The 18,545-nt window shown below is 31.4% G+C and overlaps 2 protein-coding genes across 2 annotated transcripts; both read left to right on the top strand.

Moving 5' to 3' along the window:
* Positions 1-440: 440 nt before the first annotated feature.
* Positions 441-4,905, top strand: LOC128171283 (carboxypeptidase inhibitor SmCI-like). Its single transcript, XM_052837052.1, has 6 exons — positions 441-539; positions 951-1,095; positions 3,423-3,500; positions 3,685-3,801; positions 4,206-4,379; positions 4,748-4,905. Exons 1-6 carry the CDS (start codon positions 513-515, stop codon positions 4,750-4,752), a joined length of 546 nt encoding a protein of 181 aa, XP_052693012.1. The 5' UTR covers positions 441-512; the 3' UTR covers positions 4,753-4,905.
* A 4,213-nt stretch (positions 4,906-9,118) lies between these two features.
* On the top strand, positions 9,119-10,895 carry LOC128171287 (WAP four-disulfide core domain protein 18-like). Its single transcript, XM_052837058.1, has 4 exons — positions 9,119-9,227; positions 10,105-10,225; positions 10,562-10,630; positions 10,800-10,895. The coding sequence occupies exons 1-4, from the start codon at positions 9,192-9,194 to the stop codon at positions 10,802-10,804; spliced, it is 231 nt and encodes a 76-aa protein (XP_052693018.1). The 5' UTR covers positions 9,119-9,191; the 3' UTR covers positions 10,805-10,895.
* Positions 10,896-18,545: the final 7,650 nt, after the last annotated feature.

Consider the following 18,545-nt stretch of genomic DNA (forward strand, 5'->3'; position numbering starts at 1 on the left):
TTCAACGGACCTGTTCAAAATTCACAACATGTTCTTCTCCCATTTAGTAACTATTATATCCTTTTTTGGTACAGCCATGCAATATATTAATGAAAATAGTAGTACAAAAATGAATAGATAATAGAACGAAATTTTAAAATTTAAAAAAAATTAAAAGGTTAAGAGATGTAATTAATGTGTTTTTTTATTGTTTAGAAATTTCACATTTCGTTTAACCCTTTAACGGCCGCCGTTTTGACAGTTTTAAATGCACTTATTAAAACAAAATCTACATTAAATTGAAAAATTGCAGGTTAGGCGGTTCTTTTTTTTTATTATGACAAGGAAATAATTATACATATTTCAAGGTAATTTTTATAAAAAAAAAATCATTATCAAAGTTAGGTATTATCATGAGTGTACCTTGTCTGGGGTTTAAAAAAAACCCCACAAATCATTAGCGTATTAAATTACCTTATATAATCAATTGTAAAATTTTAAACTCTGCATTAACAATAAGAACAGCATTCATTATGATTGGGCTACTTTTGTTTCTGACTGTAAGTTGATTTTAATGTGAAAAAATATTTTTATCAATTCTGTTACCATCGTTTTATAATAATATTTACATTTTAGTCATTTGATGTTTTTTCGCAAAATACTTGGTTTTATTCATGTTCAATATGTCTTTATTTCTCTTATGTTTCCATAAAAGTTTTTTTGTACGAAATAGGTGAATTAATTACATATGCATACTTCATATCTACTATCGACTTAAATTTTCAATAATAATAATTTGTCAAAACAATAACATTTTTAATTTCATTTATCAATCAGTGTTCATTTAAGATGGCATTCAAAGTGAGATTTATACCCAAATTATTTCATTTTTGAGATGGTTACGGTTTATTATTGTCATTTTTCATTAGTTCTGTTGTTGTTTTTTTTTTTTTCAAATTTATCCACGTAAGGTTTTGGCGACAGCTCTGGCGGGAAAGTACCACACAGGAATTCCAGGGGAGAAGCCCGGCAGGTGCTCTAGGTCTGACGTCATCACGGATTGTCTCTGTCCTCCCGGTCCTCCTGGGTGCACTAGTGACTTCGACTGTCCATATAGTAAGCCTCTAAGTTTTTTGATTACCAATTATAATTTGTATAACGTTGGTGCATGTTAAAATTTCCACAGCAATACAACGAAGTATAATGGGAACTTTTAAAATCAAATAAAACAGATGATCATTTAATAATTGTGATATATGAATTCACAAAAATGGTTCCAATTTATATGTTTTCATTAAGATGTATCAAAGAAAATCAAGAATCAAAATCAATGTTTCTGAAATATGTATCAACGAAAAAAAATCCCAAAATGAGGACAACTTCACCTAATTTTAAACGAATAGATAACTTAACGAAATAGAAATCGATTAGTTTTAACAGTACGAGCAATCACCATGTCATCATAAATTATACGTGTTAACACGTTTCTGTAGCAGGAAATAAATCGATTTACAGGCAAAAATTTGTATTAACTAAATTAAATAGATGCAATACAGTGCTGTATATGTGCAATTGCAGTCAATCAACTAAACCAATGCACATTGCAGAATGAGTGCCAAAGCAGTTTAATTGTTATCTATTTCTGTTAAGTTATGATATTATAATGAGTAAGTTGTAATTTTACCCCAAGCTTTTATATGTTAAAAGCTAAGGCATCTTTAAACAAAATAACTTTGTTGCTCAAAGAAGAACATACGCCCTTCCCTTCATGAGTTGATACAAAATTTCCAATATTTAATGAGAAAGTGAAGTATTCGTTTTGGTTATGTTACACATAGTGCAGTTTAAATTCAAATTTCATGAAATTCATGAAATTATCATATAATGAATTATGCCCCGCAATGCTTTTAAGACTATCTCTTTTTTATTTGAAAAGGATCAGCCCAAAAATTTGAGTTATTCAAAATCATGTTTTCAAAAATCGCATTCTGATTTTTGGTTTTGTTTTGATCTGCATTTTTTTTTTTTTTGGTTTTAGGTAGGGTTTATCGTGCTATTAATAATACAACGTCGATCATGGAAATAGGATTAAAAACATAATTTGCATGTAACGGATACGATCCGACAGTATTCTTCTGTCAAACCAACATAAACATTACTGATTTAAAAGCAGTTAAACATATAACTAAGAACTCGCGACAAATTACGTCAAACGGCAATCATTATAATAACCAAATTCATTTTGTTTAAAATGAATAATGATTTTTAAGATGGAGTTGATGTAAATGTAAGTTAAGTTCAGAGTGATATATAAATCATCAACAAATTTATATTAATCATATGATATAATTATTTAAGTAAGCGCTTGCTTATAAAATAATAAGATTTCTTGAGTTAATTAAATTGCAATAAATATCTTTAAATAAACTTTAGGGACACGAAAATGCTTGTTGACCTAAAATGAATCATTAAAATAAAACAAACTTAAGTTGATTAAAAAAGGAACACACTTATCAAATAACCTTTATCATGAAATTTAAATCATTATTTTTGCATGAAATGTCATTAACCTTATGACTATTAAAAACAATGTAGTTTAGAAATTGTCTTGTTAAGTACTCTTAGACTAATACTAATAAATAACAGTGTAGTATTGATGCAATTCTTCTGCAGCCAGTCATAAATATGTTTATCTTGCTTTTTAAAAGACTTATTTAGGGTAAATACATCATTGGTTTGCATTTGTACAAATGTACATTGTGTACAGTAGTACAAATCTTTACAAGTGTATATTGTTTGTATATTTACAATCTTTGTAGGTGTTCATTATATAGTATTTACATTTGTACATTATTCACAGCCGTACAACGTTTTCAGTTTTGAATTGTCCACACATGTACAATGTTCACAGTCGTACACTGTTTACTGTTGTACATTGTTTGCATTTGTACATCGTTTACATTTGTATTTTGTTTACAGTAATACATTGTTTATAGCATAGTGAAGGTGAGACACTAAACACTGTTAATCTTTTTTTAGTCTATTATTGGTTTTGCCGATGTGGCACTCAACAACAGTCATACTATGCGTGTTTTATTTAATTGCAATACGCATTACGATTTTAAATGGTTACAAATGTATGCAACTCTTTGTTCAAATCAAAAAAAATCATTGATATGTTGTAAATCACCAATTGCATTGAACCTTTTTGAGTTTTTATCCAACTTATGTATCGATTGAAAAGCAAGGGGTATGAAGTTTTTGAAAAATGAACATGGAATACATGCGTGACTGAAATATTTTTAGGGTCTTTTTTTCTGAGATTAAAAAATCAGCTCTAACGGAAGTGGATTCGACTTATCTGTTATTCTTCGTTTCTTCCTATATCATGAATGATTCAATGTTTAAATGCATTGACATTTAATATATCTTTTCTATACTAGATCTTAAATGCTGTTCCTACGGATGTGGATGTCGTCGTGAGTGCCGGGCACCAGATTTTTCAACCGGTCCCCAGAGAGGTAAACTTTATAAGAATTCATATAATGTATTCACCATTTGGAGTGTATAAAAACTGCATGCCAATAGGATTATTAACAATACGCACGCCATACTCTACTGGTTTTTCCCTTGAAAATCAGACAAATGATGTACCTTATACTAAAAAAACACACGACTAACCGATACATTTATATGTTTTTATAGGTTGTTTTTACAATGGTCGTTACTACTCCGAAGGACAGAGTTTTCCTGCCATAGACGGATGTAATACTTGTTTCTGCTCAGGAAATGGCAACATCGGTTGTACATTGATAGGATGCTGTAAGTGTCTGTTGTATACTTTAGATAATATGTGTATTCGTTAGACGACAAAAGCATTTGAAAGTAGGAGGAACTCGACGTTTTTTTTCTTTCTGTTCTTTCATGTCTATCTCTCTTATTCTAGTGCTATTTCCTGTAATTTTAAAACCACGTTATTTATGCAGCTAAAATAAGTGATTCTTATTTAAAAAACTTTGGTAATGTTCTTTTTCAGAAATCACTTTTGATTTTTTTTTTCTTTACAATTTTACGTCACTTCATTTTGATTTGAAATGGGTCATTTTAATAATTAAAATTAAGAAAAAAAAAGAAACTTATAAATACAAAAATTTGATAGACCATTCTGCATTTAAACGATGCAACCTACAATTCAACTTTCATTTGATCTGAGTTTTCTTCAACAGTGGACGTCTGTAGTCAACCACTTAAGCCTGGTAATTGCTACGGTTACTTTCAAAGATGGTGGTATAACAGAGCTACAAATGAATGCATCCCTTTCATCTACGGCGGCTGTGATGGAAATGAGAATAACTTCGTAACAAGGCAATCCTGCCTTCAGCGATGCAGCAGAAAGAAATGTAAGTTTTTTTTTTCTTCTCGGTGTTCCACTGCGGGTTATCACTACTACTAATGTTTCTATTCATTAATAAATAACTATATTAATATAGGAAGGGTTTCTCGATTGGCTGGTAGTATTCTAGCGGTGACTTACCTACTAGTATGAGGCATATCGCCTGCTCTCTCTCCATGTTTGAAATAACATCATTGATTTTCTTAACGCTCTTTTTGTCTTCTTCCTTTCTGGATAAGACGAAAATGAGTGAAAGTTAAATAATATTTTATAATTGAAAACAGAATAAGTTATAAAATACACCTCGTTTATGGAATGTTTGAATTGTTCTGATAATCTTTAATTTAAGCATAATTGTGTTTTTTTTTTTTACAGATTAAGCACATATGATGCTGACCTGAAAATACATCTATACAAAATGTTTTCAACACAAACAGATTTGTTGCTTATCTGTTACTGCTGTTTATTACATTTGGAAAATGTAATAAAATTGTTCTCTGAATGTCATGTTTCATATTTTACACACAGTAGAGCACTGCTACACAGGAGAACGATTAAACGACATTCAGTTAAACATTTGGGAAATTTCTTTTTCTTTTTCTTTATCTCCCCCTCAAGCACGTAGTACAAGTGATCTCTCTCGATCTCTCTCTCTCTCTCTCTCTCTCTCTCTCTCTCTCTCTCTCTCTTAAATGTAATTGTTCATATGAAACATTTTTATCATAATATGAATTTGTAATCATGAAACAATATAATAATATTTTATGCAATAGATTAAAACGATGAAAAAGAGAACTCCACACACAGAGAGCAGGTTTCAATAACCATCCCTTTTTGACACTAACAAAGGCGCCATTAAGACATTTTATCGGTTGATAAACCACCAGACACCCTAGATGTTATGGGTATTTACCATATCAAATGTTTTAATGTCCTTGTAAGTTAAATTCTTTGTATACACCTGGCTTATTGAAAGAAATAATATAAGAAAATAAATGGTTTAGGATTTTATCCGGGTTTTCCAAATCATGTATTGCTTCTTTCTAACGTGCAGTAAAGTGCACAATCAGAATAACTGGGTTTGATTAAATGTTCGGTCCAGAGATGTACAAAAAAATCATTACGAGAGGTAAACGCAGGTTTTGAATAACTGCTTGGTCCAAAACTATTTCGAAGTCATAACACAGTGGTTAAATCTATCCTTAAAATGAATGGGAAAAAACTGCCACAAATTTGTTTTGACAAGTTTTGATTGATGTTCTCGAATGCAGAATGCATCAACTGAATCATATTAATTAACTAATGAGGGGAGTTTAACCTTAAATTTATTATCTATGAGTGCAAGTGGTGTGTGCCATTTTAATTATATTAATTACGACATTTGACATCATTAAATAAACATTATGTCATGAACGTAAATCTTCAGCGCCCACCTTTCCATTATTTGGGTTCTACATAACTCCTCAATATCAATCTGTATGAGCTAGTTGAAGTAAATGTTTTTTTTTGTTTTCGTCTTTATGTGGACCGTTTGATTTAGAACTGTTTTAAAACCAACCAGTTGCACGAAAAGGACAACAAAACTATCGAGGATTAAATGAACATTAATACCTCTACTAGAAAACCTACATGGTAGTTGCATTATCCAAATTCTTATTTTATTCTGGAAATTATTTCAAACTTAATTGAAAAACATTGCTTTTTGAAATATTTCAATGTTGCAATATGAAAAACATGTTGAATAAAATTCTTCTTGTATATATACATATCACATATGTCATGCCCTCATTTTTTAAAATTTGTTGTAATCTCTCTCTCTCTCTCTCTCTCTCTCTCTCTCTTTCTTTCTCTCTCTCTCTCTCTCTCTCTCTCTCTCTCTCTCTCTCTCTCTCTCTCTCTCTCTCTCTCTCTCTCTCCCTCTCTGACATTCTGCAGAATAGATTTACGAATATACAAATTCTCTTTGCATACACACATCAAGTGTAATAAATAACACAATACATTTAGTTATATTTAAAAAAAAATTAAATTCGATAAATGAATAATAAATTAAACGTCAAGCATTCTGAGAGTATTGTATAAGCATTACCCGTCCCCTACCGGTTTGTTGAAATTGTGGAAACAAAGCACTGTTATGCAGAATATCGAACCCGAACATTAAAAATTGGAATATAAAAAATTATTTCCATCGAAAATATGTCAACCAGACGCTACAAAAGTGTAGACTTGATCTGTAGTATGACATTTTGAAGCTGTTTAACAAATTCATATTATTCCTCAAACGGTTAAAGGAAAAAGTGTGGAAAACTGAAGTGGGACAGACAGACGGACGGACAGACGGACAGACAGACAGACGGACGGACGGACGGACTGACGGACGCAGAGGAAAGCTATAGTTCCCTCCGGTGAAAATCGGTAGGGGACTAATAAATTAAGTTAAAAAGAATATGTAAGAAAACAAAATGAAAGACAAAATTGAAAAAGAAACTAAAGAATAATGATAATCTTCATTATTAATTTCATTGGAAATTTTTACTTGTTAAGGTGGAAGGCTACATTGTCACAATATGTCTGATATCCGTTTGAAACGCCATTTTGTTCCGGATTGATAGCATTATGTCGTGGTACAAAATAGCTATACACCGTTCAATTGAACTCTTCTAACGAAGGAGATGAGATAAGAATGAAATCACTAAAACGCTTAGAAAATATGTCAATTCCCTTCTTGATTAAAGCTTTCAACTAACATTGATTATCAGCTGTAATGTAGAGAAAAAAAAACGTGAAATCGAAATAATATACTGTTTCCCTGCTAATGGCAATACATATTTGTCATGTCATCTGCAACAGACGAAAATACATGTAAATATGTGACGGATTATCGATAAAGGTGAGCAGACAATTTTCACTTGAACCCTATATGCATGATTAATATAAAACTAAAGTTCCTTAGTACCATCTCTTGTATTAATTGATTCCAACTTCCCAAATTTAAAACATTTGCAGTATAAGACTTGCATTGAAAGTTTGAAACTTAACGAATGTATTTTAATTTAAATAGATATAGCTAGGTAGGCTAGCAATAGCAGTGGAAGCCGGATTTGCAAGCCAAATGAGGGAACGACAGAATCTTGAAAAAGAGCACGTTTTTAATTACCACACAAACATGTGTATCACTATGGACATCTAATGTATGTATAAATATGCACATGGTTGTTTATTTTTTGTATTGTATATAAAAAAGTAAAAGGCATTGTAACTACTAACATTAGAAATATATATTATTTTTATACTTTTTTTAAACTATTATTTTTTTCTAACATATAAAACAAAGTAAATGATGCATCTTTTTCCCCTATGAAAACACTAATAAAGCAATAAAACTAAAATTGTTTGATCTCGTAATTGTGAATTGTGTTACTTTCTATCTTGATGATAAATACAACACGTTGATATGAAACTTGCATTGTTAATGAAATTATCTCTCTCTTATCTTTGGCAATGTGCTTAAGATAAATTCATACACTGAAAGCATAAATTGCAATGCAAGACAGAATTTAATTTCAGAAAAAAGTATACCTAGTCTACAACTTATAAAGTGAAAAGGAGAAATTAAATCAAACTACAATATTTAAGGGATAACTTTTTTTATTTTAAAAAGCAGTTTCTAATGTTTAAGGTTCTTTTTTCTTTTAAATTAAATTGTCATGGTATGCTAGTATAAATTGTGTGATTGAATGTCTCAAAAAAGTGTTAAGCGCTCATTTTCTAAAATATTTTGATGTTCATTACTTCGTTTTAAATGGTAATTCACTTTTGTTTCTACGGACACAGAATGCGGTCTTTTTCGGTTAAAGAAAATGAAGGTTGAATAATGAATCAAAGTTTTGACATAAAATTTGATGACAGCAGAACACAATCAAACCCTAATTGATCAAGGAATTGATGTCAATCGGAATTATGTTTTGTAGGGTTGTTTGAGTTCGTTCAGGTGTCCTTCTATTAAAATGCTTTAATTATAGTAACCTGCTTTGATAACAACGGTGTCTTGAAATATTTGTTCAATTTACAATGCGATTTACAATTGACGTTTTTCAGGTCATCCCAATTTCCTTATTTTATTACAATACATCGCAACTCCCTGTCCTCTTGTATGTTCTAACATCTATCAGATGTTTTCTTTGGTTGTGGCTTTAATACTACCATGCCATAGTTTGATTGCATGATAAATATTTCGCTGAAAGGTGACAGAAAGGTAACTATAATATGACCTAATGGTATGACCTCTCCTTTCAACAATCGTTTCAAACATTTCAGTTAACGTTCAATTAACTAACTCATTACCAGTAAATTTAATTCCATTTTTTTTATTCTATTTACTTACGCTATATACATGTATAAAGCGTAAACAAATGGAATGAAAATAGAATTGAATTTACTGGTAATGAGTAATGAAAATTGATTTTATTTAATTTCAATTAAATTTTTATAGTTGCAGTGATAAAAATTTATTCACAAGTTAAAACTTTACTTTATTCTAACCAGTCAACATTTTGCTTGTTTCATGACAAGCTTAAGTTTGCAACAAATATCACAACAGAAAACACTATTCATCAAAACAGTCTATCAAATAAACTCTTGGTCAATTACACTTATGATCAGTTTTGACAAAAAGCATTGCGTAATGATTACAAGTTGAAGGACCAGTAAAGTTTGGCTTTTGTCCAAAAATGAATCAACGTTCTATAAAACAGTGGTTTTGTTTTTGATATGCATAGTATTGTTAAAAACGTCGGAGGCCAAACCTACCTGTAACAAAATGATTTGGATAATTGTTGGATTTCTGTCGATAAATGTAAGTACTCTTAATTGAAAGGATATATTTTTTTTGTAGCATACAACGGTAAAGTAGAAATGCAGTATTTTTTTGTCAGTCATGTTTCTATTGTTTCAATATATCAAAGAAAAGAAAAAGAATTGGAATGTGCATCTTATATGAACTGATTTAATCTAAAATATGGTTAGTAAAAACTACAAGATATAATAGTTACTTTTGATAAATTCTATAATTATGAAGTGAATATACTGGATCGATTCAGCGACATTAACCATTGTAAATCAAATTAATCAATCAAAAAATACACATATTTTTTTAAAAACAAACTTTATTGAATTCAATTCAAAAGAATATTGTTGAAAGCACAATGCAATATTTAAAAGACAATATTGTAGACAATGTATGACAAACAATTTTTATAAATAATTCATATTATTACAAGTTTCATTAAAGACCCATAATGTGTCTAATATTTAGAATTTCACTAGTGTAAGTCGTGTTAATTCCATGGTTTTAAAATTAAAAAAAAATATTCCAACTGCCAAGCTTTAACCACTGGAAGTCTTATACATTTTGTTTCTACCTAATGGTTTTTAATAGAAAACTGAATATAGTATTTTTCATCGATGTGATATTGCATAAAAATTAAAAATTGCACGAATACAGCAGAATTGAAACCAACATGATCTGTGTTTTTGCCAATTAATATCGATTGATTAATATCGAATTATAATCATGACATAAACGATGTTGATTCCTTTACTTTTTCTGTTTATTTTTTAATGTACCGGTTAAAATGAAACAATGAAGAATACCGCTTTATTCACGAGAGAAAAAAAATATCGGCAAAATATGTTCAAAAAGGGTTTTAATGTTATCTACAATCGATTTGCAGGCTGTTGTTGGTCAGTTTAATTGGCAGAAACCTGGACAATGCCCAGTCAGCGATATTGTAACAACGTGTGACTGTCCAACCAATCAGATGGCTTGTTACACGGACTTTCACTGTCCCTCTGGTAAATATTTTCCGAATATCCAAATATAGTGGTGTTGTGCATGCATTCTATTTTACATGTTACATTAGCTATACCGCTTATTTACTGTCTTTTTTATGTGTAAATAGCATGATTCGTTTGTCACGTGAAAAACAAAATGTCTGTAACTCATATTATCTATTAACGTGCCATGCATGCTATGTTGTTTTATTTTTATTAGTGTATCACTTAACGATGAAAAAAATTAAATAATTAAGTGACATGTATTATGGTATTAATTTATCCAAAAGTCGACAAAACTAGTCATAAATTATCCTTTTCCTTATAAAAAAAATGATCTTTATTGTGTCTTTTAAGTCCTGAAATGCTGTTCAATTGGGTGTGGATGCAGAAGTTCGTGTCAATTTCCGGTCTTTGGATATTTCGGTTAGTACCTGTATTTTTTTTTTTTTTTTTGATTATTATGTTTTTTTTACGGATACTTTGTTAGGGAAGCTGTTATGACGATTGTAGAGCCAATGAACATGTTTTAAAAATGTATCATGCTTTGAAATGCGCCATTGTATGCTAAAGATATATTTTGTGTCTTTTATAGGATGAAGACGTTCATTGGGATCAGAAAACACAGATACTGTTTAAAGTTCTGTCATGGATTAATTTCAGTGATTAAACAGTCACATATTTCATCAAACGTTGTTCAAAAGGGTATTTGATCAAGTTTTTTTTTTAAAACAGTTAAAATGATTCAACTTCTAGTAAACACAGGAATGTACATCTAGAAACTATGCCATCACAGCGAAAGGTTTGAACTTTTAGCACGAATTATGCAATGCAATTAAACGGAAATACGGGTAAACTAACTGAGCTCCTGCTCCAAAAACGTGCATATTTGGAGTATGTACACGTCTTTAGACGAAAAGGGCGTGAATTCACATCTCTAAACTGTTAAAGTAATTTCATTGCAATTAGCTACGTAATCATTATAAAAAAAAATTACTGTGTAAATGAATTTTTAAGAACGATAAATCATAACGACATAAAAACATTGAGTTGTAAAGTAATTGATACATTTTCAAGAAGAACTTTTGATTTTTTAAAGCCTGAAAGTAAACTGAAAATATAATGGTGAACAACAGCAGTATTTGTTACACAACGAATAAACCTAATGTTAGCAAAAATTACAAGTTAACATTTCAATTATTGCATTTCTAACCACAAACTAATGATTGTTAGACAGTTGTTAAAAATTCTTTTGATTTTAGAATACCATTGCAACAAATATACAAATATTAATGAATTTCAAATAGCAAATCGTTCCAAAAACATATATATGTACATGATAGAAATTTGAAGATAAATAATAATTAAATCAAAAACATGCATCTACATACAATGTCTGAGGGTTGGGTAGGTTTGGGCAAAAGGTTACGGTTGTTGCTTATTATTTCGCCAATTACAATGGGCACGGATGCTGAATCCGATTTTATTTGATTTAACCTACCCAAATGAAAGTGATCAAACCCGAATAAATTCGAGTTAATAATTTGAGTTAATCAAGTCTGCTGTTTCTAAGGGATATTCCATTATAAAACAGCAGATCACCAATAGAATATTTTGGTCATGGCTCATTTCTTATTTACCAATATTTAAACAACCGATCTGCCACCCACTTGGTGAGCAGGTATATGACCGACTGTACAATAAACAAATCAAATGTTCAACCAATGTCAACCAGTCTCGATACTCAAAGCAATCAAATGTTCAAGCAAAATATTATTCACAATAACGAATGCAATCGAATGTTAGAGTCATTTATTGAAAGAAGTCAGTGTAATCAAATGCTTGAACAATAATGTATGCTATGTGTACATGATTCATGGGTAGGTTAAGTGGATCATAGGAACATTTGACCACCTCATCCCAAGCTTTGAACAGGCCTTCGGAACAGTTGCGTACATCAAGATGTGAGAAAGCCTGCCATGGGCAAACTCCGCCATCAAAACAGTTATATCATAGGCGTTTGTTTACAAGTCGACTTGTACCTACAAACCCCGAAAATGGACAAAACGGGATTAAATTTAAAAATAAACAATGGCTAGTAGGGAGGGATGGAGGATGAAGGTTAGGAGGAAAGTTATTTATTCAGTATTTGATTTGTGACTTAATACATTTGATATGGGTAAACTGATGAAAGAGTTCGGGAAAATAAGTAAAAGAAAAAAAAACACTCAGTAATGTGTCAAGAAAAAAACTGAAGTACCAAGTTTAGACGAGTGAATTCCATATGAACAGAATATGTTTTTATGCATATTCAGTTCTTTGTGCTTAATATACAGTACCGATCAGACCCAACCTAACACCAGAGTAAACCCCAAATAAACCCCGGGTTTACTTTTTGGGTTTACTTGGGGTTTACTTTGGGTTTACTTTTTAAACAAATTGGGTCCACTCAGGGTTTACTTTGGGTTTACCTGGGGTTTACTCTGAATATTTTGAAATTGCTTTTGATGTCAACTTTATGCACTTAAGTGTGAAAGCAGACTAGTATTTTAATCTTACTATCCTACTGCCTGTAATTCCTACCCCTTGTATATTCCAAATACACAGTTACCGTCTGCTTACAGTGGTATACTTCTGACCGGGTTTACTCTCTGTGTCCACTCTGGGTTTAATTTGGGTTTACTCTGGGTCCACTCTAGTAAACCCGAAGTAAACCCAGAGTAAACCCAGACAGAAAACCCAGGGTTTAGTTGGGGTATACTGTCTAACTGATGTACATACGTATCAAGTGATGCACCAACACTGGTTATTGGCTACGGAAAAGATTGAGATGTAGGTGTACCAGACACATGGAGTTGCTTTGGCTCATGATCTTGGGTTATAAATGGTAAAAAAGACTTTGGAACTGGAAATACAGCCTTCGAATGGGTTTGGCTTGTGACACTGAAGATGACGTGGGCCCTGTGCTATTATTAGTAGAACGATTGACCAAACGTGTCCGAGTTGCTATCATTGGGTCATTGGAGGGACTCCGTGAGGGTGTCCGTTTCCTAGTAGATGGATACTTGGAAGGGGTGTTACGGGTTTTTATCTTTGGCATTGTACTAAAATGTTGTATGGCATACTAAGCTGACTTGTAATGATTGGGGGTACTCACATATACTCTTGTCATAGTAAACCTTATTTGATATATAAGTGTACCTTTATAAGTGAACCTTATTTGATAGATCATTTATTTCAGTAGTCATATATTTTTGTTATTTAATAGTTAACTTAGGAAACAAAGGTATTATTTTAATCCGTCCCAAATTTCCGCTTCCACCTGGTTTGCAAAATATCTTAATAAACGTAAATACCTTTACGACCGAACTACAACTATTTATCATCGATTTTATTTTTAATTTGTACCTCATTTAATGGAAGCAACGACCCGGGACAGGCTATAATATCATTCTTTTATATTTAGTATCTTTGATCAAACATGAGCAGTATGGTACAACTTCAGCTGAGCCTAAATATAATTCCTCGATGGCTTTAGATCATTGAGGATTGAGTGGAATTCCTCTTTAAGATTTTACAATTGATGCTAGTTGTTTTGCCAATTGTAAAGAAAAGGATGCTGAACATGACTATATTTCAGTTTCCTAACCCGAGTGAAAGTATTCAAAAGCGAATAAAAACAAATTGAACCAGTTGTGTTTAGAATTATCAAGTCTTCTGTTCTTTGTAATAATGAATTTTTTCTTTGGGATAAATTACATTATTATACAACAGTCAGCATAATTATATAACGTGTTGTTTTACACATAGTATGTCAAAAAGTAATCGGGGAATGATAGATAGTGCACAAGCCCTGACTTCGTTTTACGCATGATGCATACACAACATAACACTAATATATAAATACACTATTTTGTATTATTTAGAGTATCATAGGATTTTCTTTTCGTACGATTTCATGGCATGGAGTCAAATTTTCACACCATTATCTTCTTTTTATCTTGAAAAAAACAATTTGAAAAGGGGGAAAAATGAATGTTTTTTTTCTGTTTACATGCCATTATGTTTTATGTTGTACCGCGTCGAGAAAAAGCTTTAAGCAATTTATATAATTACATGTAATAATTAAGAGAACCTTTGACATAATCAATCCTATTACACTGTATCAGATCCATTTCTTGATCACACACCTCAAAAACTATTGTCAAGGCTCTCCTGAAACCATGCACTTCGCCTTCAGCAACTGCATTTATTATAGGTAGATAGTGGAGTTAAATGCTATGGTCAAATTTCATTAATGTTTTTGTAGTAACACAGCATCCTTTCATATTCATTTTTTTTTACATTAACAACGTATTTTAAGACAAAACCGTATCTAAAACCATTTGCTAACCCTAATAAGATAAGTGCTATACCTAATCAAATAGAGAGAATTAAGTCGGGTTACGAACGATAACTCGAATACGAATATACAGAATACAACACGAAATATATTTGTGTTGTTGTCACAGACAAAGACACTTAAAAATATAAATATCAATCAACATCTGAGGATCTATTCATATATTTTGTCTTTTATAACATACATTAGAATAGTTACAGTACAAATTTCATGCGTGCTATTATTACAGTCAAAAACACTTAAAATGTAAAAATTAAAACAATAACTGAGGATCAATTCATATGTTTATTCTTTTATTACATAAAAGTACAGACAGAATGGGAGATCTTGAAGTGCACCGCTTAACTAACGCAGGTAGATGACATTCTAAGGGAGAAAAATAAACATCACCGCCCATGTCTAAACAAAGACAAGGGAAGCGATATATGCACTTTTCTCTTTGCTTTTGCATTCTTTCTCAATTATATGTGTATGGGAAATGCATTTATCTGAGCAATGCTCTTCAGACAGCAGTTTGTGTTTGGTATGGTTAATGTCATATCACATTCTATATGGAAACTTCTTTACATGAATTAAAAAAAACAAACTTATTAACAAAGAAAACCTGTAAATTGTGTCCTAGTTTTATATAGCAAATGTTGTTGTATTTAGACTTAATTAAACAATTGATCTTTTGGTTTAGAAAATGTTGGAGGGGTTATGAGATCAAGAAAAATGCTGCATACTAAAACGACCTACCCGTTTTATGTTATTTCTTGATACGTTAAAAAATAAAATCCCGTGTTTTGAGTGTCATGTACTTTAATGCACTCCTTTTCATAATGAAAAAAAACCATAAACAACTTAGTGTCTAGACAGAGAGATATAATGTGTTTGAATATGATGACAGCATGTATTCGTTTCTACATATCGATAATTTAAAAAAGCGCTACATAGTGTGTGCTAGGTAATATCAGTCATTGCTCGTTGTTGCAAACAAGGTAATAAAAATCAAAGGAAAACCATCAATTTTTAATTCAATATAATTAAAACATAACGTAACAATTGATGGGTGCTTTTGGAGAGTATCAATGTTTACATTAACGTTTTGTCTTATCAAACATCTGTTTAACATTTAAAAAAAAAAAATGGTCGGACAATTTCTGACGCAAGACGTCGTGCACGACTTGACAAGAAATTTTATTAACCATCACACCATTAGGAATAAATTCATGCAAAACGTTGCAGTTATGGCTTAACTTTTACGTACCACGTATAAGGTATTATCATAACATGGCTGACGTTGTTTTATATTGAATGTATTAAAAAAAACAAATGTTTACGTACATGAAATTACATTTCATGAAAGCAGTACATATTAATGACTCATCAAACTCAGTTTTCTTAGTGAAGTCTGACATTGTCAATATGTGGAAGTCGTCTTTACTCGGAATCTCTCTGGCTTTTTATCTGATTTCAATGAGCTTATCGAAATCCGTTGAACGTAAGTTAATGAACATTTCAAAAGTTTATTGTGCCTCCTATCATTATATTCTGATATCGTGTGCATACTTTGTGAAACCGTTACATGCAGGTTTGTGTGTATATGCACGATCGACTTTATTTCTAGCATATATTATTGTCTGTTTGGCTCCTTCATGAGATGCCGGTATAGTCTGTCCAAAGATGTTTTTGCCGCATATTTAAAAAAAATGATATCTATATATAATATCAATACTATAAAACTATTATCAACAAATGTTATACGGCATTCAATGTAAGATATATGAAGAGCTTGAAGTACAATCTTCTATATCCAACGTATTGTCTGAAATTTATAATACTATTCGTATAACGAATAAACATTGCGGCATTTGCGAATAATTATTAAAATATTTAATGATAAAATAATATTTTGTCACAGGGCAAATCTCGTCGCAGGCGCGTGTACGGCTACAAAGATCTGACAACAGTAATAAAAAGAGGAGACCGTTCGATCCCAATGAGCTTGAGAAGGTAATTACGTGACGTGTTGAATTTCATTTGTCGATTTTGCTTCAGAAGGTCTTTTTCTCTTACAATTCCATTACTTGCCTTTTTGTCCCTTGATAGCAAGTTAAACCTTTTTTCGCTGACCTTTATTTATTCTTTTAATTGTGAATGGTATCACACCCCACCATTCGTTTCTCTAATGACGTAAAATGCATACTGCATTATTGTCTAACCCTGCTTTGTTAATTTCATAATTTTCAATAAGAAAGTTTAAATTATCCAATTACAATTCTTTAAGCCACTCCTTGACCAGAATTCACCGGAAGAAGAATATGCTGAGAGAACAATCGTGTTCCTCGACGGGAAGAAAACAAAAGTAAGTCACTGTGATGTCTCTAAAGTATTGTACAGCTGTATGTCAAACCTGAAAAAGAAAAGGAAATATTCTGAATAACAAAACAAATATGTCTACGGCGGCTTAAAGGTCCAGATGAAAAAAAAATAAATCTAAGTAGTTCGGACAGAAAAGAGATTTCTTCGCACGTTTTATTATTTGTTCGGTCGAATTAGGTATTTAATTCTGAGAAATGAGTTATTTGTTTGCACGAATTAGGTATTTGTTCGTTTCAGATTTGTTTGGATAAACATTTTCGTTATCTTTATGCAGACTAAAAGAAGGAAGGGGTTGTGGGGAGGATATGATCCATTGCATTGCAAATAAAAATACATCTCTCAGACCCCCCCCCCCTCGTAATCTGATTTCAACTTTTCACATCTGTGTATCCATCAGTATGACTCTCTCTCTCTCTCTCTCTCTCTCTCTCTCTCTCTCTCTGTCTCTCTCTCTCTCTCTGTGTCTCTCTCTCTCTCTCTCTCTCTCTCTCTCTCTCTCTCTCTCTCTCTCTCTCTCTCTCTCTCTCTCCGAACAAATCCTTTTTGGTATTTTGGTCCGAACATGCATAATGCATATCCAAATTCTTCCGAACAAATAATATATATTTTTTTTCATCTTCCAACCCATATCATTTCAAATTTCTTCTGATTTAACTGATATTGTATATTGTATGCCAATACATTTTTTTACAATCTTGGAAATATTACCCGAAAAATTTGCCTATCTGTCTATTTTAATTAAAACCTAAGATCAATCATAAGTCTTACAATACACCCTAAGAAATTGCATTACGACAAAACAAACAATATAACGTCAAATAATGACTTGGTATATAATTCATGACACAATTAGAGAGGGGAATGTATGAGACAGGTAATGGATACGGATATATTTTCAATAATCATTCATCCCATGATGTTCTATCTTGCTTCCATTACATTTTCTAAAAGTGTATGGTTTAAAAATCTTCAACATTACTACATGTATTTCAGAATAGTTAAGCACATATCATACTAGATTAAACTCATTTAAGTTATTTTCTGTTTTGATACAAAAATAGCCTAAGAATATCAACAGAAAGCCGGCAAAATTTATGGAGACCGAAGAACTGGTTGGACATTATAAAAGAACAGAGAATCGGCTGGTAGGTTTGTTTACATTATTTGCCTTCAGAGCCATGTGTTATTGAACTTACAATTAAAGGAAATGTAAACTGTCGATATTATATCAAACTAAAATCAGTAATATTCAGTGATCTTTTTCAACTAATCAAAATAGCACGTGTGTATTATGATACAAAATGCATACCACTTTAAAAGGGGTGCTCAAATATTGCATAACAGTTTTTTAGCATGTGCGAATCTAAGGGCTTTGCATCCAAAAGGCTATGATGTTAACAAACAGCATTTTTCTTTATAGAAAACATTTGCAAAACGCAACCGTGAAAAGAAAATCTTCATCAAGAACGAATCCATGAAGTGGCCGCAAAATATTATTCCATATAAGTTTAATTATGGAACGTATCATGATGGTATGATGTAGTACAGTTTTTACTTTTAAAAATTGACTATCAA

Source organism: Crassostrea angulata, chromosome 2 (genome assembly GCF_025612915.1).
Source record: "Crassostrea angulata isolate pt1a10 chromosome 2, ASM2561291v2, whole genome shotgun sequence".
Classification (NCBI taxonomy): Eukaryota; Metazoa; Mollusca; class Bivalvia; order Ostreida; family Ostreidae; genus Magallana; species Magallana angulata.